The 15,893-nt window shown below is 54.2% G+C and overlaps 2 protein-coding genes across 6 annotated transcripts; one reads left to right on the forward strand and one right to left on the reverse strand.

Moving 5' to 3' along the window:
• Positions 1–1,586: 1,586 nt before the first annotated feature.
• PRICKLE3 (prickle planar cell polarity protein 3) lies at positions 1,587–11,404 on the forward strand. Of its 3 annotated transcripts, none has more exons than XM_066356696.1 (9): positions 1,587–1,712; positions 2,867–2,952; positions 3,713–3,896; positions 6,347–6,460; positions 6,778–6,915; positions 8,166–8,369; positions 8,461–8,647; positions 9,783–10,082; positions 10,638–11,404. In XM_066356696.1, exons 1-9 carry the CDS (start codon positions 1,671–1,673, stop codon positions 11,234–11,236), a joined length of 1,854 nt encoding a protein of 617 aa, XP_066212793.1. In that variant the 5' UTR covers positions 1,587–1,670; the 3' UTR covers positions 11,237–11,404. The 3 variants fall into 3 exon arrangements, with proteins under 3 accessions (XP_066212793.1, XP_066212794.1, XP_066212795.1); XM_066356697.1 differs by lacking the exon at positions 1,587–1,712 and adding an exon at positions 1,721–1,746 and having other exon boundaries at positions 10,638–11,403; XM_066356698.1 differs by lacking the exon at positions 1,587–1,712 and adding an exon at positions 1,883–2,140 and having other exon boundaries at positions 10,638–11,403.
• A 353-nt stretch (positions 11,405–11,757) lies between these two features.
• PLP2 (proteolipid protein 2) lies at positions 11,758–15,429 on the reverse strand. Of its 3 annotated transcripts, none has more exons than XM_066356699.1 (5): positions 15,000–15,406; positions 12,893–13,042; positions 12,692–12,787; positions 12,106–12,196; positions 11,758–11,882 (listed from the first exon to the last, which is right to left on the reverse strand). In XM_066356699.1, exons 1-5 carry the CDS (start codon positions 15,177–15,179, stop codon positions 11,860–11,862), a joined length of 540 nt encoding a protein of 179 aa, XP_066212796.1. In that variant the 5' UTR covers positions 15,180–15,406; the 3' UTR covers positions 11,758–11,859. The 3 variants fall into 3 exon arrangements, with proteins under 3 accessions (XP_066212796.1, XP_066212797.1, XP_066212799.1); XM_066356700.1 differs by having other exon boundaries at positions 15,084–15,345; XM_066356702.1 differs by lacking the exon at positions 12,893–13,042 and having other exon boundaries at positions 15,084–15,429.
• Positions 15,430–15,893: the final 464 nt, after the last annotated feature.

A 15,893-nucleotide genomic window follows, 5' to 3' on the forward strand; every position in this document is an offset into this window, starting at 1 on the left:
CTGCACCACCACAGGTTAGGCTCAAGGGTTTGGGTCTAATTCTAGTCCGTTAGCCACGCACCTTCCCCGCCCTGTCCTCAAATCCTCAAGATGTTCGATTAGAACCCCACACTTCACAGGGAGACTTTTCCCTACCCACACCCCTCGTGTTCTACAGACCCTACCGTCTCTTCATCTTGCTATCTCCACCCCAGCTGGAACACAGGGATACCGAGTCGGCTGCAAGGCCGGGAGGCGGCGCGTCAGGGTGACTTGTTATTTCATTCATTCATTCCCTTTAACCCCTCCCAGGCTCCTCCCTGGAGCAAGAAGAGGCGGAAAATGACAAGTCTGTGCGTAATGGGGAGGGAGGGCGATCTGAAAATCCCTGGCGCCTGAGACGAAAGGTTGGCTGACTACCGCCTCTGCCCTAATTAGAGACCCCAGCCGGGCACCCTATTTCAAACCGCAGGCCACGGACCCCCTCCTCCCAGCCCCGAGGTACAGCAAAGCCTGAGAACCTGGAGAAGCTCCCAGCTCTGGGACTGAACTCAAAGAAAGGGATATCTAACTGGAGAGAGAAAAATGGGACCAGGGGAGGGAAGCCTATTAGATCTTCCAAGGATTTAAGGGACATGACAGCTGGGCCTGTAAGGATGGGGAGGGAAAAACAAAGAGCGCTGGGAACCTGGCCAGTGACTTTAACCTCCTCCTCATAAATCTCAAATGATCCTGGCTCTGAAGAGATGAGAGCGAGGCACGTGGCTGTGTATTAGATCTAGCTCCCTGATGGGGGCGAGTGAGCACCAGCTACGGCTGCGATGCAGTTGAAGACCATTCCTGCAGAATTTATTCAGGAGGAAAGAGTCCTTCGGAACATCACCAGTAGGGAGGGCGCTAAGGCTTTAACCCCTCCCCCAAATAAGCATACATGATAAATGGTCACGAAGCGCCAGTACAAGTACCCTAGCGCAGTGGTCCCCAACCTTTTTTGGGCCACGGACCGGTTTAATGTCAGAAAATATTTTCACGGACCGGCCTTTAGGGTGGGATGGATAAATGCACAAAATAAAATTATGCGACCGGCGTAAAAACTGTGGTATTTTTAAATGTAATTGTTCAACTTACTAGACAAGCGTCAAGAGTGAGTCTTAGATGGATGTAACAGAGGAAATCTGGTCATTTTTTAACAATAAAACATCGTTCAGACTTAAAAATAAATAAAACGGAAATAATGTAAGTTATTTATTCTTTCTCTGTGGACCGGTACCAAATGGCCCACGACCGGTACTGGTCCGAGGCCTGGGGGTTGGGGACCACTGCCCTACCGCACCACCCCTTGCAGTCAAGTCACCACTTCCAAGTTCCCTCCTCCACTACAGAGCTGTTAAACCCTAGAATGGCCTGTGAGAGGCCACATGGCACCTTGGGGTTCTGGGGCGCCGGGCTGTAGGGCCGCCGAGCTCTCTCGCACAGAATCCCTTAGCTGCGTGCCCTTCACCTCTAGGCAGGGGGCGCCTTGGCCCCAGAGAGACAACAGGCCTAGGGGCGGGTGCTCTGAGGCGCGCTCCTCCCCCGCAGGTGTCAGGTTTACGGAACAGAGAGCTTCCAGGCAGGACGCGCGGTGTCCTGACGGCCGCGAGAATTCCATTCGCCTGACCCGGCCAGTGTTGACCCTGCCCGGACGCGCCATGTTCGCGCGTGGGTCCCGGAGGCGCCGCTCCGGGCGCGCGGTGAGCGAGATTCAGGGCAGCGGCGGCGGTCGGGGTAAACTGAGGCCCAGGAGAGAGGGCAGGGGATATAGATAGCGAAGAGTCATTCCACAGAGTGTTTGGGAATCCCCATCCTCAGAATTCCCTGACCAGAGGGCTGGGGCAGCTGAAAGCATGTGGATGAAGGAACGTGGAGATCTAGTGGCCCACACGTCCTAATCTCCTCTCCCACCCCAAGGACCGGGTGTGCTCCCCTATCATATAAATTATGGGAGAGGATTCTGAGGGCCAAAAGATTGGGATTGGGTTCTTGGATTGAGCACGGGCCTTTTAAAGAGCTTCTGAGGGAAGGGGCCTGGCCCTGTGCCTTGGCAGAAGGTGAACTGAACAGTGAGGCCCTACACTCCTGTGGTGCCGGAATACTGAGGGTCAAGCGATTGGGATTTGGGGTAAGAGGGTTTCCAGGCTTCCATTTAGGCAAGGAGCCTTTGACTTCCTGGATAGGAGGATCTCTCTTTTCCTTTGGCGGGGTCCCTCGGTGGGGTCGGTCTGGGTTTAGTGGTCCAGAGCAGTGAATAGGCCGAAGATGTGAGGGGTAAGGACCAGGGTTTCCTAGAACAGGGTTTCTGAAGGTGTCAGTGGCCTCCTGAGGTCCTCCAGATCTTTGGGTGAAACCAGGGTTTGGGAGGGGGGTTCATGTATGGATACCAGGTAAGGAGGAGGTCTCAGACTCCTACCCTCTGGAACTGGAGTGCTGCTGGGCTCTTGAGTGGTGAATGGGCCACGGTGAGGCCTGGGGGACATACCCAGATTAGGGACTCTGTGCGCTGAGTGGGGAGAATAGTCTGAGTTTGGGGGGAGGTATTTGAGGTCTGGAGGAGTCAGAGGTTGGAAGGCGGTGTCCTGGCTGGGTGGGGGGAGTTGGAGGCCGGCCTGGGGAGGAGAATTCCCTGAAAAGGAGGCGTAGAGGGATGTGGCCTCAGCCGTCCCACCTCTATCTCTGTTGTGCCCCCCTCCCATGAGCTCTGGAGACTGTCCCAGCCTGCCCAGCGTTGCCCTGGTAGGACAGGCCCCAACGTGCAGTCTCTGGCCTTGTAATGGAGAGGCGGGTGTTGACTTCTCCCTCCCCGCCCCCGCTCCTGGCGGGGTCCCGCGTCTTCCCCCGCCCACTACAGCCTCCAGAGGCAGAGGACCCAGACCGCGGCCAGCCCTGCAACTCCTGCAGAGAGCAGTGCCCTGGCTTCCTGCTGCATGGCTGGAGGTAGGTGACTATCCCAGGGCCTTGCCTTCATCAGGGCTCTGCCCTCAGGGGAATCCCGCCCCCACCCCAAGATTTAAGCCACGCCTCTAGGCTTTAGCTGGTCCACTGAGGAAGCTCAGTCGGGGAAAGAGCCTCAAGCTGATTCACAGCTCTGCCCCCTGACTCATTCCCTACTCTCAGATTCCCAGGAGAGCTCCACCCACGACACAGTCCCGCCCCAGATGTGTCCTTCCCCAAGTCTTATCCCTAGGGAAATCCTCTGTCCTGAGCTCTGAGCAACGCCCACTGACCTCCGGCCCCCTTATTGAGTTAGGAACATCTCTCCCAGTCCCTTTTACCAAATTCTCCTACTGGAGCCCAGTACCCAAAATATCACATAACATACCACAGACAGAGCCCTACCTGAAAGTTCAGAGGCTCAGCACAAGCTAGAGCCCACCACCTCAGGGAAAAGTTCCCCAGAATGTCCAGAGCCTGTCCGCAGGGGAAGCCCATAACGCCAATGTCAGACTCAGAGCCCGCTCCTACTCAGGCTCAAGTCCCAGAGCTGGAAGTCACCCGCCGGCTTTGAGACCCCACAGCTCCATCTCTTCTGCACCCACGCTCACAGCCCCACCTCCTCTCAGCCTCGACCCCAGACCCAGAGTCTTTTGGGGGTGATAATCTTCATGCCCCTGCCCCTCAGTTGGAATTCCTTGGGGTGCTGAAGGGTCCCAGTGGGCTACCCCTTAGTAACTGACCCCCATTCTGACCCCCTTAGAAAGATCTGCCAGCACTGCAAATGCCCTCGGGAGGAGCATGCTGTGCACGCAGTGCCTGTGGACCTGGAACGCATCATGTGTCGCCTGATCTCAGACTTCCAGCGCCACTCCATCTCCGATGATGACTCGGGCTGTGCTTCAGAGGAGTATGCCTGGGTGCCCCCTGGTCTCAAGCCAGAGCAGGTGACCAGAAGGCACCACCCACTGTTGCTCTCCAATGAGCCCCCCACACACACACATATTCAAATGGAAACCTATATCAGGGGCAACACTAGTGTGGTCAGATGGCACCTGTCTTTCTGACCCCTCTGTGATCTAGGGGTGATTAACCCCTCAACCCTGAGTGATCTCTGGGCCTGTTCACCCCACTCCTGTTCTATCCCTTGCCTCAGAGCTTATTCTAGCACTTCATTCTCCACACCTCCATTGATTAATTAATTCAACAGTTATTGAGTGCCTACTGCGTGTCAGACAACTGATTCAGGCATTAAGGACACAGCAGTGAATAAAACATACACACACATGGAGGATAGATTCCTGAAGGGAGCAACAACCAATAAGCAAACCTGTAAAGTATGTGATATGGTGTAAAACAAGGAAGGGGTGTGTGGAGAGAGATGTTAGCATTGTAAATAAGGTACCCAGTTAAGCCTCTGTGAGAATATGATTTTTGAGCTTCCTGAAGGAGGTGAACTGTGAACTACGCAGAAATCCTAGGATAGAGAGATCCAGGCAAATGGAATAGCTAATGTAAAGGCCCTGAGGCAGGAGTGTACTTGGCATTTGTGAGGAACAGAGAGAAGACAGGTACACTGGCGCAAAGTGAGCAACAAGGGAGAGTGGTAGGAGGTGGGCTTAGAGCGGTGGTAGAAGGCCATGGAGAGAACTTAGACTTCTACTCTGAATGAGGCAGAAATCACAAGAGATTTGTAAGCAGAGAAGGGATGTTTTTTGTCTTAGAATTTAATGGGACTTCTCTGGCTACCGAGTGTAGAACCGACTGCAGGAGTGAGGGTAGGAGCAAGGGACAAGTGAGAGGGAGACTTTTACAATAAGTCTAGGTGACAAATGATGGTGCTAAAAGTGGAAGTAGTAGCCTGACCTGTGGTGGCGCAGTGGATAAAGCGTCAACCTGGAAATGCTGAGGTCGCCGGTTCGAAACCCTGGGCTTGCCTGGTCAAGGCACATATGGGAGTTGATGCTTCCAGCTCCTCCCCCCCTTCTCTCTCTCTGTCTCTCCCTCTCCTTTCTAAAATGAATAAAAAAAAAGTAGAAGTAGTAAGTGCTGGTCAGATTCTAAAGTCAAGATGAGAGGATTTGCTTGTGAGTGTGAGAAAGGAAAGAGGCAAAGATGACCTTAAGGGTGGATGAATTAACTGATATGGGTCAGGCCAGGTCAAGAGCACATTTGAGGTCTAAGAGCATAAGTTTGGTTTTGACATCTAGAGTTTGAGACACTCATTAGACATCTGAGTGGTCACGTTGCTTAAAACTCAAGGGAGAGATCACAGGGCTGGAGGCATGCATTTGTGAGGCATTAGCCATGAAGCGGTATTTATAGCCATAGAAGTTCGATGCGATTCCCAATGGAGTGGAGAGTCAAGAGGACGAAGGACTGACCCCCAAGGACCCTCCCACACTTGGAAGTCAGTTAATTGAGAAGGAACTAAAAGAACAGAGAAGGAGCGGCCAATAGGTTCCCTTTTGGTAGGAGGAAACCCAGGACTGTGAGATGTCCTGGAAGCTAAGGGAACGCCGTGTTCCCAGGAAAAGGTAGTCGTCAGCTGTGTCCAGTGCTACTGATGGATCAAGTTGGATGAGGACTGAGACCTGAACAATGATTTTAACAAAGTGGACGTCATCAATGACCATGACAGGAACAGCTTTAGAGGAAGGGCAGGGACTGCAGGGGCAGGAAAGGCTAACTGGAGTGGGATCTAGAAAGAATAGGAGGAAAGGAAGTGGAGACGGTGCGTGCAAAGAACTCTAAAGGAATTTTGCTGTAAAGGAAAGGAGAAAAGTGGAGCGGTAGCTGGAGGGAACGCTTGGCATGTTTGAGAGTTGGCATTAGCAGGCATTACCTTGTGATGACTTTCATTTTCTTTTTTGTTTTTGTTTTTTTGTTTTTTGTTGTTGTTTTTTTTGTATTTTTGTATTTTTCTGAAGCTGGAAACGGGGAGAGACAGTCAGACAGACTCCCGCATGCGCCCGACCGGGATCCACCCGGCACGCCCACCAGGGGCGATGCTCTGCCCACCAGGGGCGACGCTCTGCCCACCAGGGGGCGTCGCTCTGCCGCGACCAGAGCCACTCTAGCGCCTGGGGCAGAGGCCAAGGAGCCATCCCCAGCACCCGGGCCATCTTTGCTCCAATGGAGCCTCGGCTGCGGGAGGGGAAGAGAGAGACAGAGAGGAAGGAGGGGAGGGGGTGGAGAAGCAAATGGGCGCTTCTCCGATGTGCCCTGGCCGGGAATCGAACCCGGGTCCCCCGCACGCCAGGCCGACGCTCCACCGCTGAGCCAACCGGCCAGGGCCATGACTTTCATTTTCTCCAAGAAGTAGGGACCCACCATGCCACTGCATTCCAACCATGCCTGGTCCCAATTGATTTCTCCCATCCCCGTGTCCTCCCAGGTATACCAGTTTTTTAGCTGCCTCCCAGAAGACAAGGTCCCCTACGTCAACAGTCCCGGGGAGAAATACAGGATCAAGCAGCTGCTGCACCAGCTGCCCCCACATGACAGTGAGGTGAGGAGGCCTAAAACAGGAAGGGCCTGCCAGGTAGGGGGCACAGCCTGGGCAAATACCAGACAGAAGGAAAGAAATGGGCAGGATCAGAGGTGAGCTGATCTGAGATGAAAAGTCTGGAAGGGCGGAGGCAATCAGGAGACATTCTTTGGCAAAACTACAGCAGGAGGTTGGGAGGTCAGGGGTGGGTATTTCAAGCAGGAAGCGCCATCTACACAAAGGCCTAGAAGTAAGTTTTTTGAGCATGGATGAAATTAGGAGGGTGGGGGTGGGGCGGACATCGAGGGAGGAGCTTGGATGAACCCCCACGACCCCAGGCGCAGTACTGCACAGCACTGGAAGAGGAGGAAAAGAAAGAGCTGAGAGCCTTCAGCCAGCAGCGGAAACGGGAGAACCTGGGGCGTGGCACTGTGCGAATCTTCCCGGTGACCATCACTGGGGCCATCTGTGAGGAGGTGAGCCATGAAGGGCTTCCCGGAGTGAGTGGTGCCTTTGCTCCAAGCCCGGGGGTGTGGGACCCATATCCCTATCACACTGCTAAGCAGGGACCACCTCTAAGGCCTTCCTAGCCAGTGATGTCTATGTGTAGGCCCCCCTTGTGGATGGGGCCTGGCCCTCTGATCCCATTGTTGGGTGCATGCTGTCTCTAAGGAGGCCCTGGTGTACCTTCTCCTTTAGTTTCCAGCCCTCCATGCAGTAGACATGGGGCTGTCTTTCTGGTCCCCTTCTGCTTGACACTTGTCCTTAGGAGCCCACCCACAATGGCAGGGCCTCTCTCTAGAGCCTGACGGTGAGTGGACTTTGCCTCCAAGCCCTCCCCACCATGTCCCTGACCTTAGATCCTACTGTTAGGTGAGGACTGTCACTATGGTTCCCCCACTGGGCCAGGCCTGTCTCTATGGTTTCACAAACCACCCACAATGAGTAGGACCTGTCTCTCTAAGGTTTCCCACTGGAGCAGGGTCAGGTTTTTTGTGTTTTTTTTGTTTTTTTTTCTGAAGCTGGATACGGGGAGAGACAGTCAGACAGACTCCCGCATGCACCCGACCGGGATCCACCCGGCACACCCACCAGGGGGCGACGCTCTGCCCACCAGGGGGCGATGCTCTGCCCCTCCGGGGCGTCGCTCTTTTGTGACCAGAGCCACTCTAGCGCCTGGGGCAGAGGCCAAGGAACCATTCCCAGCGCCCAGGCCATCTTTGCTCCACTGGAGCCTCGCTGCAGGAGGGGAAGAGAGAGACAGAGAGGAAGGAGAGGGGGAGGGGTGGAGAAGCAGATGGGCGCTTCTCCTGTGTGCCCTGGCCGGGAATCGAACCCGGGACTTCTGCACGCCAGTCTGACGCTCTACCACTGAGCCAACCGGCCAGGGCAGGGTCAGGTTTTTTTATTATTATTATTATTATTATTATTGGTCTTAGATTTTGATTTGTTGTTCCACTTATTTATGCATTCATTGGTTGATTCTTATATGTGCCATGACCAAGAATTGAACTCATAACCTTGGCCTATCAGAAAGGACGATGCTTAGGCCAGGGTCAGTTTCTAAGGCACTTTTCTTTCCTATGAAGGTGGGGCCTGTCTCAGTTACCCCAGTGGGTAAGGCTAGTCACAGAGGTCCACCACGGGGAAGGCCCAAGTATGCTACACATTGGCTGATCGCCACCTAACCGTCTTTGTGAGGGTTCTGGTGTCTGTTATCTGGCAGTGCGGGAAGCAGATTGGAGGTGGGGACATCGCAGTGTTTGCCAGTCGAGCAGGCCTGGGTAGTTGCTGGCATCCCCAGTGCTTTGTGTGCTCCACCTGCCGGGAGCTGCTGGTGGACCTCATCTACTTCTACCATGCTGGCAAGGTCTACTGTGGTCGGCACCATGCTGAACGCCTGCGCCCGCGCTGCCAAGCCTGTGACGAGGTGCGTGCTTCTGTGCCCAGGGGTGGGAGTGGAGAGCAGGCAGGGCCAGAGGCAGGCCCTGTTGATGGCCACAGCTGCCTGTGTCCCCCAGATCATCTTCTCCCCTGAGTGCACGGAGGCCGAGGGCCGGCACTGGCACATGGGTCACTTTTGCTGCTTTGAGTGTGAAGCATCGCTAGGAGGACAGCGCTATGTCATGCGGCAGAGCCGCCCCCACTGCTGCGCCTGCTATGAGGCCCGCCATGCAGAGTACTGTGACGGCTGTGGGGAGCACATCGGTGGGTGCATATGGCACTGGACAGGGGGATAGATGAACAGCTGGACCACACCCCACCACCGCTCCTCCTGTCCCCCATGATCCCCATACTTTCAGTCTAGCCCAAGCACCCTATCCCTATATTCTTCACTACAAGTCCCATCAGTGATAGCCCCTATTCTGCTATACTTTTTAAACCCCACTAACACAGCACTAGGCACCACTACATCTAGGTCCACCTCCAGAGTGCCCTCTAATTCCCAGGGCCTCAGGGCTACTCTGTCAGCCTAACCCTGTGCCCCTAAGCTATACCCTTTTCTCTAAGACTCCTCCATCACCCTAGGTCAGCAATTTTCAACCAATGTTCTGTAGCACACTGGCATACCGCAAGAACTATTATTATTTTTTGAAATTTTTAGTAAAAGTTTATTTGAGCCAAACTGACCACATATGCCAGGGCTGCGATAATTTTTAAAACATGTAATACCTGGCTATTTAGTCAGGGGGCATTGACCTCTTTTCCCTTAGATTGTCAAATAAATGACAACGGCTAACACAACAATAGCCATCTGGTGTGAATGAATCAAAATCATACCTATACCTATTTTTTTTGGCAAGCTGGCAAAAAATATATTTTTGATGTGTCACAGAATTTTAGTAATTAGTTTATGTGTGCCACGAGATGAAAAGGGTTTAAAAATCGCTGGCCTAGGTATAGGTACTTTCTAAGCCACACCCTACTCTTTAAGATCCACTCCTTTCCCACCAAAGCCACGCCCTACCTTCTAAGTCCTGTCCACACCACCCAGGCCTCTGCTTCCATCTGAAGCCACATCTTACTAAGTCTTACCCACATCTTAAGAGTCCCTAGTCTGGGAGGGAGCACCCTGGGAAAGAAAGTTAGGGGAGGGGGAGACATTTATCAGCCAGTTTCCAGGAGAGGAGGATGAGAAGCCCTGCGGTGAGGACCAAACCTGGGATTTCCTGCTTTCTCCAGAGAAGGGCTCCATTTTGGAGAGGTTGGGGGAGAGGGTGTCTTGGGGTACCCTGCCTCAGATTCCTGCTCTTTTCCAGAGAAAGGCCCCATTCCAGTCCCCCTCCCAGTGAGACATGCCTGGGGGCTCTTCCTTAGTTTCCCCCTATTGGTGTCCCCACAGGCCTGGACCAGGGCCAGATGGCTTATGAAGGTCAGCATTGGCACGCCTCAGACCGCTGCTTCTGCTGCAGTCGTTGCGGACGAGCCCTATTGGGCCGCCCCTTCCTGCCACGCCGTGGCCTAATCTTCTGCTCTCGAGCCTGCAGCCTGGGGTCCGAGGCCACAGCACCAGGGCCTGGCCGCCGCAGCTGGAGCGCGGGCACAGTCTCCACATCACTCGCTGCCTCCACAGCCTCTTTCCCTGCTGTGGAAGGGACAGCCAAGACCGCCACCAAAGGCACCAGCACTGAGCTAGAGCCTGGTGAGTTAACTCTCGATTCTCGCCCAGCCACTCCGAGGCCCGCCCCCTTCCCAACCCTTGGCCCCTCGGGTGACTGCCCAAGCCATTCACCTGCAGTAATAGCTCTGGGCCCGCCCCCAAACCATTCCAGGCATGGTCTCCACCCAAACTACACTGCCTCGTGAACCCTGGTTTTTCTCCCTTCTATACAGGGTCCTCCCCTACCTCATTTTGTACCTGCCTGAGCCCAAGTTCCCCCTCCTTTTCTCCAAACCCTTGACCCTCCACCTTATCTAAAACCTAATCTGCTCCAGCCAATGCCACCCCTTCCATCAGAAGCCACGCCCCCTTATACCAACCCAGCCTTGCTTGCCCCTCTTCCGTTCCAACCTCCTTCCCCTTCACTCAGAGCCTGTCCCTTGCCTCATATTTCCCAGACTTCCCACTTCGCTGACCCTGTACGACCTCTGCCCCACTTTCCCAGTCCTGATGTGGGGAAAGGAGAAAAGAGGCCCTTCCACTGGGTTCCTCTGGGAGGGGGCAGATATAGGGATTCCCAGGCATCTGTCTTTCCAGCTGCAGGCCCCAAGGAGCCCACCCGTTTTCTGAGAGGGGCCCCTCACCGCCACTCCATGCCTGAGTTGGGGCTCCGCAGCGTCCCCAAGCCATCCCCAGGGACTCCCAGCCAACTGGATCCTGAAGATGGTGCCTTCAGTCGACAGAGTGCCCCTCGCGTCAGCTTCCGGGACCCTCTGGTGTCTGAGGGAGGCCCACGGAGAACCCTGAGTGCGCCTCCAGCCCAACGCCGTAGGCCTCGCAGTCCCCCTCCCAGGGCCCCCACACGTCACAGCCACAGCCACCGTCATCACCACCGTCATCACCACCACTGGCGTCGCCGCCAGTCTGGCAGATTTCACCACCATCAGTGTGACTTGGGATCGGGGTCGGACTCAGAATCTTGCTCCGGCTCACACTCTAGCTCCAGTTCCGAGTCCTCAGAGGATGATGGCTTCTTCCTGGGGGAACGCATTCCGCTGCCCCCGCACCTGTGCAGACTCGTCCCTGCTCAGGACACTGCAACGGAGACCCCCAACTCTCTATCTCCACTGCCTCCCGGGAACTCTGGCCCAGGAATGCCTCGCCAGGCCAGAGACAAGAACTGCATAGTGGCTTGAAGGCTAGGCAGTCCTGGGGGGCTCCATTCTTCCATTCTCAAGTCAGAAGGGGAAGAGAATACATCCCCTTCCTGTCTCCCTCTGTGCTATTGAAGTAATTTAATATTTGGTGTAAAAACAGGCTTGGCTTCTTTACCTCCTTGCTCCAGCTGCCCCCGTCCCAACCCCCCCCCCCCAAATGCTTGAGATTTATCCACATTTGATCAAAGGATTAATTTATTCATTATCATATAGTCTAATAATCAGCTCATTATTTATTTATATGTATGCCCCCACAGAACCCACATACACACTGAGGTTATTTGGAGTGGGTCACAACCTGGGGCCTGGAGTCTGAAATCTGAGGCATGCTTCTCCCTCATTTTGTGGCATAGGTGGGGGCTTAGTCCAGGCAGAACTGGTGTCCACTTTTGGACACTTCAGAAGGGGTCCTATGCACACACAATGGTGGCCACATCCAGTAGGACTGACTGGCAGGCTAGAAGACAAATTCTCCTGATAAAGGCACTTTTACCTCAAGAGGGGCTGGGAAGAGTTGGCTAGGAGTGTTTGTAGGGGTGGGGAGAAGTCATTTCAATGGAAGTGTTATTTGCAGGTTGCAGAGAGAAATGAAAGGAGTTCGTCTAAACCGGGCCATCTGCAGTGTCTGCAAGTGAGAAAAAGAGAGAAAGCAGTTTGGAGCCATATGCCCATTTTACAAAGAAAAATACTGAAACTTATGGTACTTATTGGCACTAAAGCCATAGGTACCAGTAAGGGACAGAGCTGGCATTCATGCCCTTGGGAGACCCCTTTCCTTCCTTCCTCAACCCCCTCAACAGCAGCCCCTACACAGATACATGCACACACACAAACACACGCACACTTACCGGTTGGAGCCGCTGTATGTCTTTGCTGCCTCAAGGGGAAGGTGAAATAAGCATCATAACCAAAGAGGCATGCAGCAATAAGGCCCATCACCTGGGGGTGAGGGAGTTTGGATTAGGCTGGTCAGCCTATTCAGCCTCCTACCTCCTTGTAGCTACTACCTCTAGTGATTGCCCCATGCAGGGATGGTGACTAAAGCCCCAAGTTAGGAAGCCAGAGAGCCCCAGAAAGAGGTCAGGGAACTGGACTCGAAGCCCACTCTCCCTTCTCCTAATACTGATCAACACAGGACAACCTCATGGTGGCCCCACATACAGGTAGCACCATTCACAGTGTGTATTTGAGAAAAAGTTCTAGCAGATGGCCATATACTTTGTTAACAAAGATCTTGTGTCAGACAAGGAATGGCCCTTTATAGCAAATGATGATCATGGGAGCAAAACCAGGGCCTGGGCCAGACTTTCCTGCAGACCCTGAAGACAAGTGTGGCCTGTGGGTCACACACTTTCTGCCAGAAGCAGAGACGGAAATGGCCCCTAGATCCTCAAATATCTCTCTGTGCTTTGGGGCTTTCTCCACAGCCTTTACCCCTGCGACGATTTTGGAGTGGTTTCCTTTCTCAACAAGGACAATAATGGAGATGATCAGGTAGAGGATGGTCGCTATGAGGGTTCGGAGGAAATCCTGTAAGGGGTAAGGAGAAAAGGGAAGTCAGCATCCAGAGTTCAACGGACAATCCCAACGGCTGCAGCCCCTCCCTTGTCTAGCCATTTCTGTTCCCTTTCTTACACTCCAAGGCCAGTTGATGTTTATCCTGGTGTTCAGGTCAAACATGTAGATGACAAAGTAGACAGCAGCAAGGACCATTTCAACCACTGACAAAGAGAAGTATGCTGATGTGGAAGCGATGAAGCAGATCAGAATCACCAGGCACAATATCTGGAAGGATGCATTGAGGAAGGGGGCTTCCATCAACTTCCAGGACTGAGGGGATGTATTAAAATCAGGGGCCTCAAACTCAGATGCATACCAGGACTGGGAAGATGACGAATCATCATAGCTAAACATTTATTGTGTGCTCATTGTGCTCCAAATATTGTTCTAAGAGCTGTAAAAGGCCCTGGCGGGTTAGCTCAGTCAATTAGAGCATCATCCAGAAATGCCAATGTTCTGGGTCTGATCTCCGGCCGGGGCACAATATGAAAAGCAGCCAGTGGGCCCTGGCCGTTTAGCTCAGTGGTAGAGCGTCGGCCTGGCGTGCAGGAGTCCTGGGTTCGATTCCCGGCCAGGGCACACAGGAGAAGCGCCCATTTGCTTTTCCACCCCTCCCCCTCTCCTTCCTCTCTGTCTCTCTCTTCCCCTCCGGCAGCCAAGGCTCCATTGGAGCAAAGTTGGCCTGAGGCGCTGAGGAAGGCTCTGTGGCCTCTGCCTCAGGCGCTAGAATGGCTCTGGTTGCAACAGAGCGATGTCCCAGATGGGCAGAGCGTCGCCCCTGGTGGGTGTGCTGGGTGGATCCCGGTCGGGCGCATGCGGGAGTCTGTCTGACTGCCTCCCCGTTTCCGACTTCAGAAAAATACAAAAAAAAAAAAGAAAGAAAGAAAGAAAGAAAAGAACAGCAGCCAGTGAATGCACAATTAAGTAAAAAAACAAATTAATGCTTCCCTCTCTCTTTCTCTCTAAAATCAAGCAACAAAAAAAAAGTTTGGAGGAAAAAAGGCTGTACAGACTGAGCAGGCGGTGATGCAGTGCACAGAGCGTCGGCCTGGGACACTGAGGACCCAAGTTTGAAACCCGAGGTCGCTGACTTGAGTGTAGGCTCATCCGGCTTAAGCATGGGGTCAATGGCTTGAGTGTGGGATCATAGACATGACCCCATGGTTGCTGGCTTAAGCCCAAGGTTGCTGGCTTGAGCAAGGGGTCACTGGCTCAACTGGAGCTCCCTCAACCCCATCAAGGCACATATGAGAGAGCAATCAATGAACAACTGAAGTGCTGCAAAAACAAGTTGATGCTCTTAATCTCTCTCACTCCCTATCTGCTCTGTCTCTCTCTCTCTTGAAAAGAAAAAGGGCTGTAAAAGTATTAATTCACCTAATCTTCCTAACAAGCTAATCAGCTGGATACTGTTATTAGTATCTTTATTTTATAGATGAGAAAAGTGAGACACAGAGACATTAAGTGACTTGCCCAGGGTCACCCGGCTAGTAAGGGGTAGAGTTGGACGCCTCAGTTGTCACCCTTTTCCCTTCGAAGATAGGGGCATCCTTCCGGGAGCGGCCCCACCAGATGTTCTGCGAGCACTGCTGGAGTCAGCTTGTGGCCCTGACAGGGCTGGACATGCAGTTCCCCCGGCAACCCTTTGGGAAGCGGCGAGAGTTACACCAGAGGGGCAGGGCTCCGCTTAAAGACAACGCACCCCTTTTAAAGTGACTCAAGGGCGGCATCCACTTTGGGGGGCGGCAGGAAACCGAGGTTCCGGAGCAGTCGGATAGCTAAGGACCTCCTGCCTCACCGCAGAAGAACGAAAAGAAGCGGAGAACAGCCGGGCGCCCTAACCCGCAGGACGAGTTCGGGGCTCCACCCCAACAGGCCCCGCCCCTGGGCGCGCCGCCAGCCCGCCCGACTGACTGTGCCCAGGCCGCGCCACGCCCTGCCACGGGAGGGACCCCACGTCCCAGCCACCTGGGACCCCGTCGATGAACCCACGGATGAGTTCATACGGTCTCTCTCCACGGCATTCCCCATATGCATCATGAACCCGTGGCCTCATCCCCGTGGCCCAGCAACTCCCGATCACCTTCTCCAATCCACTGACGCGCCCTGCGCCCCTGGTTTCGGGCCTCTGGCTCTAACCCACTTCCCCCTGTCCCACAGCCCAGCTTCCCCGCCCACGTGCCTGCCTCACCCGGGGTCGCCCGGGTCCGCGGGATCCAGCCGCTCCACCCCGCCTTTGCCCACCCGCCAGTCCGGGGACTCTCACAATCTCAGCAAGCAGAAGAATTCCCTTGCAGGTACGCGCGAAGTTGGTGAAGGCGGCCCAGCAACCAGGGGCCGAGAAGCGCTCAGAATCCGCCATGGCGTGGGCCGGAGTCCCAAAGGGTGCGGACGATCTGCTTGCTTTCTCGCTGGTTCGAGGACACTACACACCCAGCTTTCTTGCCGCTGTCTGGCCGGGAAGGGGCCCCCCGGGGCGAAGGAGGGAGTGAATCACCGAACTAAGCAGAAACGGGCGGGGCCTGAGGGGGCCGGGCCAGGTGGCTGCCGCCCCGGAAGCCCCTCACCGCACCCGCCAGGGATCGTCCCCACCCGCGGCACAGCCACCGGGGCGTCCCATCTCTGGAGGCGCCACCCTTTGAGTCTTGGCACTTTGGGGTACCTTGAACGGTAATGGCGAGACCCTTTGCCCTTTTGGAATAAAAATGCACCCGGGGCTGCCTCAACTCCGAATCGAGGAGAGCTTGCCTTTGGGAGGGAGTGACTGTTTCCTTAGCTGTAAAACGAACTAAGAAACAAAAAAAGGTCGAGGCCCTGGTGAAACCCAGGTATGTTTCCTGAATTCGGAATATTTTGAATTCTGGAAAAATTTCCCAGTGCATATACGATATATTACTTAAGACTCAGTGAGAGGTGAGGCTGCCTCGTTTTAAAAGTATGTTCCTATTTCCTCAAGCAAAGGCGTGGACCTTCACAACAAGTGGAATAAGCTGGGACTGAAAATTGTCAGGTCCGCATTAAGTCAGGTCAGGTTTTGTAACTAAATGGTACCAAATTGTGGGAAAACTGTAGGTTT

This window comes from Saccopteryx leptura, chromosome X (genome assembly GCF_036850995.1).
Source record: "Saccopteryx leptura isolate mSacLep1 chromosome X, mSacLep1_pri_phased_curated, whole genome shotgun sequence".
NCBI classification, from domain to species: domain Eukaryota; kingdom Metazoa; phylum Chordata; class Mammalia; order Chiroptera; family Emballonuridae; genus Saccopteryx; species Saccopteryx leptura.